At 42.2% G+C, this 8,459-nt stretch overlaps 1 protein-coding gene across 1 annotated transcript in view; it reads right to left on the bottom strand.

Annotated features, from left to right (window-relative positions):
* Positions 1–8,120: 8,120 nt before the first annotated feature.
* LOC101848491 (protein catecholamines up) overlaps positions 8,121–8,459 on the bottom strand; it is a 4,177-nt gene continuing 3,838 nt past the window's right edge. The window contains exon 3 of the mRNA XM_005113014.3: positions 8,121–8,457. Within this exon, the coding sequence (XP_005113071.2) occupies positions 8,206–8,457 (252 nt within the window). The 3' untranslated portion in view covers positions 8,121–8,205. The remainder of the gene's footprint in view (positions 8,458–8,459) is intronic.

The raw sequence follows: 8,459 nt of genomic DNA, 5'->3' as shown, positions 1-8,459 counted from the left end.
GGTGATGTACAGATACGACGTTTTGTATAGTTATACTATTATTATATGTAGTGTTAATCTCTTCCGATTGATGATATATATAAAGTATAGATTTATTATTATATTTTTATATGTTATATTGTTATCTTACCTCATCTTATCTTATCTCCCTGTGTGTTCATAATTTTAATACATGATGGAACAGATTGACCAAATAAAACCCCCAAAAAAACCAATAAATGTTGATTTGACAAGACTGACCAGGACTTCAGTTTCCGAGTCACATTGTACATGTACTGTACCCGCGGTCTTACTCTACTACTTATGCACACACACAAAAGTCTGAAATTAAACAAAACGAGCCCAAAAATGTGAAATTATGCGATTCTGTTAATTTTAACAAAGAATGATAAGAAGATAAAGGAAAATAATCAGAAATTATGCACACAAAAAAGATCAAATTTTGCTAAACTGTCCCCGTGGTTTTATCTAACAACATTTGATCATTTTTCTGCATAATTTCTGATTATTTTCCTGTATCATTCTTTGTTAAAATTAACAGAATCGCATAATTTCACATTTTTGGGCTCAGTTTGCATAATTTCAGAATTTTTCTTGCAGAAAACGATAGGGACAGAATAATATGTCTCTCCAGAGTAGAATATTTCTTTCTTTTTTTTAGTAAGTGTTTTACGGCAACAAAATAAGGTTATATGAGTGCCGAAGATTTGATGTGTTATAAGAGAGTAACAAACTTTAAAAAAGGAGGAGAGATCATTTTAAAAAATTTATAGTAGAGGGTTTTACGGCACTCACAACTGCATACGGTAGTATGAGCGCCAAGGTGTGGATGTCAACAGAGAAGTCCTCACAGGGAATCAGACTTAGACTGCTCACCTCTCTAGCTTCAACAGCACAAAGTCTGCTTCGACTATCAAGGCACCCCGGAAATAGCAGGTCACAAGAGAGTGACAAACATACCAAAAAAGTAGAGGAAAATGACAATAGTAAGGATCAGGAAAGAAAAAGCAGCAGTTCCCTGTTGTAGATCAGGCACAGTTATGAGCGTGACATGAGTCAGCCCATTTACAATTCTACTGTGCATGAACGAGAAATGTCCCCCCCTTTGGGAATGGCCTAAAGATACTACAGTCAGTGGCACTGCCAAGGGGGCTGAGGAGAGATCAGGACGAAAGATGTTGGATGGGAAAGAAGGAGCAAACCACACCAGAGTTCCCGCCAACCACCCACAGAATATTTCTTAGAGCGAGGGGGGAGAAGTAAGGTTTTGAAACACAGAATTCTATACTTATTATAAAATAATTCTGTGGTTTTAGATGACTACACAGTAGTAAGTGGCGTCGGTAGTCTAGTGGTTAGGCTACCGGACTCGTAATCGTGAGATTGTGGGTTCGGGGGCTCGAGCCTCAGCTCGGTCCGACGTTGTGTCCTTGGGAAAGGCACTTTACACGAACTTCCCACTTGGCTCAGTTCTATCGGAGACGGACGTTAAACTAGGAGGTCCCGCCCCTTAAATAACCTAATTGTGTTGATAGGGGCGTTAAATCCATACCATTTTCCCACAGTAGTAGAGAACTCACGGCAAACAGAACGTGGAGATGGAATACAATGTTTATTGTTAATGGTTTCCTGTCGTGCTCATGGCAATTGTGTGGATAAAGACGAGGAGTTCCTCGCAGGCAAACACAAGGACATATCTCTACACACTACACGCTCGACACACGACATGACACACAGTCCATACCCACCACCCGATTGTGTCAGAAACCCAAGTCAGTACGGCAACCTCAGCCCAAACACAAAGAGAAAAAAAATAGTTCAGCTGTACAAGAAAATCAAGGAATAAAGCATACATACATACATACATACAATAGAAACATTTGACAACAATGAACATACACAGTGGAATCTGCTTCAACCAAAATTTGCAGGACCGCTGCATTTTCTTCACTACTAGAGCCAGGTTTTTTAGAAGAGAAATGTTGCCCATTTAATAGCAAAGTTTAAAAAATGAGGATTCTATTTTCTATAACAGAGCCCAGAGCGTGAACCAAATTTTGAGACAGGGGCCTACTGACTACTCAATTCTTGGCAAACTATCAGCCCCAAAAACAAACTTTTCCCTCACAGATGCAGAAACTTTACTCCCAGAAATGTCTCTCCTTCCATGGCTTAGACCAGAGCTTGCCAACCTGGACAACATAGCCCACCGGTGGGTCACTGGGTAGTTTTGGCGGGCGGTGGGGATCATCATCCGGTTGATGATGGGTGTGATAATTTAACGCCCTGCATGGAAATATACAGGTAGGTGGGCAGTAGGAAACTGTAGCCTCTTAAAGTGGCAAAACGCGACCCAAGTGCTTTCTTATCGTATCTGAATTTACTTTTAAAACTTTTTTTTTAGTACATGTAACAGTTTTACGGCACTTGCAACACAATAAGGTCAAATAAGTGCCAAGGATTAGAGGTGTTACAAGAGAGTAACAAACACAAAATACAAGGAGGGGAGATAAGGACGATAGATGTTTGACAGGAAAGAAGAAGCAAACCACACCAGAGCACCCGCCAACCACCCACTATCTCCATTTTCAATAACAGTAACAGAGAAAACAGTTCACAGCAAAGAGTGAGCTTAAGAAGATGTCCCATTTTTCACTGTTTAAAAAAATGGAGATACGACAAGAAAGCACTGAGGGTGTGAAAAGTGGGCGCTGGCAGTAACGGTAGGGCTGACAAGCCCTGGCTTAGAGCCTTCAGACAGTGGTCAGTGACAGGTCAGCCCCCTCTCAGTCTTGCCACTCAAACATTGGACTCAACTCTCAAAGAACAATATGTACAAGTACAAGTACAACCATTTAACTGTAGTACTTTAACCACAATAAATTCAATAATGCTGCATTAAAAAGATCGTAAAACATTTTAAAGGAACGGAATTCCGGAAGAGTTGAACTCATCTAAAGCCTTTTTTGGACAAGTAAAAATGACAACAAAAATGAAACAATCACTCAAGCAACAGAACACCGATCTATCTCAACTTCACAATTCAAATTGTTTTAATCAACCCGCCTCTGCCTTGCTGTTTCCAAACATCAAAAAACAATTTCAAAAGGGGGAGAGAAAGAGAGAGAAAGAAAAAGGGTGGAGAAAGAGACGGAGAGAAAGAGAGAGAAATAAAAAGGGTGGGGAAAGAGACAGAGAGAAAGAGAGAGAGAGAGACAGAGAGAGAGAAAGAGAGAGAAAGAAAAAGGGTGGAGAAAGAGACAGAGAGAAAGAGAGAGAAATAAAAAGGGTGGGGAAAGAGACAGAGAGAAAGTGAGGGAGGAAAAAATCAATTTAAAGACCTAGAACCAACTTGATTTGATTCATGTTAAAACAGAGACAATCCAACAATGTGATTTCTTGACATAGACGACAAAAAGTGCAAGGTAGTGTTGGAAAGAATGAGTCATGGCTATAGTCAGACCAGTAACCTGTAAAAGACAACGTTCCTATAGCCAACATTTTTGTGCAGACTTGACTTTCAGGTCAAGCTATTATCATGGTCGGGGGGAATCAAGAAATTGTTTTATTATTTATTATTATAGTAGAGGGTTTTACGGCGTTCGCAACTGCATAAGGTCATATGAACGTCAAGGGGTGGGTGTCAACAGAGAAGTCCTTACAGGGAATCAGACTTACTCTGCTCACCTCTCTAGCTTCAACAGCACAAGGTCTGCTTCAACTATCAAGGCATCCCGGAAATAGCAGGTCACAAGAGAGTGACAAACATACAAATGAAGTAGAGGAAAAATGACAATAGTAAGGATTAGGAAAGAAAAAGCAGCAGTTCCCTGTTGTAGATCAGGCACAGTTATGAGCTTGACATTGATGAATCAGCCCATTTACAATTCTACTGTGCTTGAACGAGAAATGTCCCCCCGTTGGGAATGGCCTAAAGACACTTCAGTCAGTGGCACTGCCCCGGGGGGTAGACTTGACTTTCAGTTCAAGCTATCATCGTGGTCGTGGTGAATCAAGAAATTGTTTACAAACCGAGGCCATACAGCCAGTCACTCATTTAAACCTTTGATACCTTCATTGTCAGCGACTTCTACGTAAAGTGATATGGAACTCAAAATGGCACAAACTAGGGCTACGTGCAAAGTAAACGGGGAATGAAACATACGTAACACGGGGGGACAAACAAACACATCGGGGAAGAAAACTTCAGCACATACCTACTACTAGTAGTACTAGTAACTACATGCACCAACTTTACCAAGGTTGACTCTGTCATGAACTCATTTGAATGTGAGCCTTTTAGTTTTACTAAGAGTTTTACGGCACTTGAAACACAATAAGATCATATAAATGCAGAAGATTAGAGGCGTTATAAGATGTTTGTTTTAGTATAGGTTTTACGGCGCTCGCAACTGCATATGGTCATATGAGCGCCAGAAGATCAGAGGTGTTACAAGAGAGTAACAAACAGAAAAAAGAAGTTGGAGAGATAAAAGACGATAGATGTTTGATAGGAAAGAAGGAGCAAACCACACCAGGGCAGCCACCAACCACCCTCATAAACTGACTTGAGTGTGAGCCTGCTAAAACTAGAGAAGAGCACATGGCCAAAATAACAGTAACGTCGCTTAGTGCTGAGAGAAAGGAAGACAAACAGAACTGAAAAAAAAAAATGAAAAAAAAGGACGAACAAGCAAAACTGTCCAGGTGTTGGGAAACACTTGGCCTTTGTGACTCACTGCTACACACTCCAGACAACTTTACAATTATAAGGAGTGGCAGAGACAGAGAGAGACAGAGAGAGAGAGAGACAGAGAGAGACTGAGAGAGAAAGAGAGAGAGAGAAAGAGAGAGAGAGAAAGAGAGAGACAGAGACAGAGCGAAGGAGAAGAACATGTAACACAAAAAAGAGAGGAGGGATGAGGGGAGGGAGGGAGAGGAGAGCGTGTGAGAGAGTGTGAGAGAGAGGGAGAGGAGAGAGTGTGAGAGAGAAAGAAAGAGAGAGTGTGAGAGAGAGGGAGAGGAGAGAATGTGAGAGAGAGAAAGAGAGAGAGGGAGAGAGAGTGTGAGAGTGAAAGAGAGAGAGAGAGAGAGAGAGAGAGAGAGAGAGAGAGAGAGAGAGAGAGAGAGAGAGAGAGAGAGAGAGAGAGAGAGAAAAACGAGAGAGAGAGAGAGAGAGAGAGAGAGAGAGAGAGAGAGAGAGAGAGAGAGAGGAAGATGAACACATTGGATCAAATAAAGAACGTAACGACATCTACAAGACTGCTCTTGTGGCCAGGTACTCGACTCTCCATGACTGCGCTGACAAAACACACCAACAGTCAACAGCTTACATCTAAGACAACAAATCTTATGTGGTCGCTTTTAAAGCACAAGGGGGCTATCCCGAAAAATGCTGTTTTGAGAAAATCGAAGGTAAAGTCTTAGCCCATTGTTCTGTTTCTTTAAAAGACAAGGAGAGTTTTCTCTATAACAAAAACAAATATACACACCAATGAAACCAAACTTCTCCTATAGGTAGGGACACGCCCACTTTTGATGTAGGTCAAGATTTCTGGAAACCCCCAAAATCTGGGTTAGCCCGCTTGTCCTTAAAAGCGACCATGTCTGGTGTACCTCATGAGTAGAGATTTACCCCCCTTTCACTCCCATCTAGGCTTTTGTAGAGAGTAACAAAAATCCATCTCAACAACTAACAGTTTTTCTAAAAGGCACACGGAGACACCACCCCTGCGGGTGGGGGGCCCCATAGTTTTACTGCGGGGGAGCAAAGAATACACCTGCCGTGACACTGCGTGTCGTAAGAGGCGACTAAAAGTGCATAGGTCTGGTCGTCCAAAAAGTGCCAGTTTGCGGAGGGCCAACTACCCAACCCAGTAAAAAACAGTAAGTTACAGAAACACGGACAAACACAGCTTTCTATTTTTCGATCTTGGGAGACGGAGGAGCTTCTAGAATCACAGGAACCGATGTACAGAAAAGTGGGAAGACATGGAATAACATCAAGAGGCTAGCACAGGATAGAGAAAAGGGGAGTGTGTTTGTCCGTGGCCTATACCCTGGTGCAGGGTGAGAAAGGCAATGATGACACGGAGACACTGACAAAAACACTCGAGAACTAAAACCACAAAATCTCTGATATATCTGATGATTGATACACCGGCAACAATCAATTTCAAAGTAAAAACAACAATTGGATACGCATGTACCTCTGAATACAAGACAGTTAGTTAGCAATACAAGTGGTACAGAAACCTTCAACATACAGCTGCTGGACCAGCCCCCAATACTGTGAGTCACTGACAATAGCTGGACAACAGAAGTAAGAAATCCAAACACCAGTGGACAAAAGATAAAAGGGAAAACACTCCAACTGAAATATCACAAGAAAGTTCACGATACTAACAGCAACCGCCTGCACTAGAGATACCATGTGACGTGATACTCTTGAAAAAAAACGAGTCATAAAAGTCATTTCATAGCTTTAAACTTAATGACAACTTTTTAATACTTAAAAAGAAATGGTAGCATTTTCTCTTGGCATATAAACCAAACTGTGATTTTTGAATTTTTTTTTCTTCAACTTGTACACTTTCACTTTCAGCTTAGCGGTCATTTAAGTCTTCATAAATAACAAGCCTCAGGCTCTGAGCTACCCTGATTAATACATCATAACAATAACAGTAACAATAACAATTATTCTTTTCTCACTCTATCAATCAGACAGAGCAAAACAAACAATTACTTATCAAACGTGCTCAACGTAAACCTCCCCTTCTCACAGTCTTGCTAAGGAAAAATAACACAAAACCTGCTCAATAAACTAAGCGGAATTTTACGGAGAATGCGCTTGGGACACAAACAAACTGAGCAGCTAAAAAATAAAGCAATTTTTCTTTCATTCACATTACATCATGAGGAACACCATCATCACATATCTCAACGTAGCAGAAGTCATTCACACAAACTTGTCAAGGAACATCCTCCCCCCCCCCCGTGCCTTACCCCATAGACAAGGAACATGTATCAGAGCAACTGCAAAGTATCAATCTAAGATAAGCAACATCATAATGATAAAGTTACACCCCTTCTGACTCCGATATCTAAATAAACAACACCACCACGCACGACTACTCAACAATAACACAATGATGCTCGGTTCAGCTCAATCACACCAATCTCGACTGCTCAACACCACCAATTTCTCTCACTCAAAAAACAGACAAAAATAAATCAAACACAGACACTCCACACCATCCTGTCTCGTCAAACAGTGCAGCGAACGCCACCACATCAGGTCACAGGTCAGGTCAAATGTCAGGTCAGTGGTGGTGCTTTCATTTCACTCACATCACATGTCAGCCACAACCACCATTTCTCCAGACAACATCATCATCAATCAAACACAATTATAACTTCTCAAAATCACTTCAAACACACACCATACCACTCAGCAACACATCAAAAACACACTACAAGACAACAATACATCAAACACACTCACCACAGTTCAACAAGACATCAAAAACACACACCACAAGGCAACATGCAGGAAGTATTGCATACAGACGTATCTCAAAGGCCGCCAAAAATGACTTACGTCTGTATGCAATACTGCCCGTGAACAACACATAAAAAACACACACACCACAACTCGACAACACATCAAAAACACACACCACAACTCGACAACACCTCAAAAACCCACACCACAAGGCAACAACACATCAAAAACACACACCACAACTCGACAACACATCAAACACAGACACTGTTTCTCAACAGCATATCCAGCACCATCCTGACACCTCCACCTCCAACACATATATATAATGAACGTGTAGATAATAATAATAGATAGCATTTGTATAGCGCAAATCCCCGCTCAACAGCAAGCTCTATGCGCTTCACAATCTATACTATTACCCCAGCAGACCTGAGAGCATTCTGAAACAACCTCAACTTCCTGGGAAGCATACAGTGTAAGCGGCCATTTTTAGGCACTAAAACACTAACATACCGACAAGATCTTTTGCAGTCTTTGGCCGGGTACCCATTCCCACCTGGGTGAAGTGAGGAAAATTCGTGTAAAGTGCCTTTCCCAAGGACACAATGTCGGGCCCGCCCGAGGCTCGAACCGCCGAACCCGCAACCTCACGATAACGAGTCCAGCAGCCTAACCACTAGGCCAGCGACGCCACAGATCTACTCGTACTGAGCGATGAGCACCATCATGAAGACGCCGGTGAGCAGGGCCAGGATCTCCTTGATGCTCTGCCCTATCTTGGTGTCCTCCAGCAGCTCTGGGATCACGGACACGGTGGCGATGTAGATGAAGCCCCCGGCGGTGAAGGGCAGGATCCAGGCGGTGGCTGTGTCGCTGATGCCCTCCATCAGAAGGCTGCTCAGTGTACCCAGCATGGCTCCGATGGCCGTGGAGAACTGGAGCATCATGGCCT

Source organism: Aplysia californica, unplaced genomic scaffold (assembly GCF_000002075.1).
Source record: "Aplysia californica isolate F4 #8 unplaced genomic scaffold, AplCal3.0 scaffold01548, whole genome shotgun sequence".
NCBI lineage: Eukaryota > Metazoa > Mollusca > Gastropoda > Aplysiida > Aplysiidae > Aplysia > Aplysia californica.
This window is presented reverse-complemented; position numbering and strand designations above follow the sequence as displayed.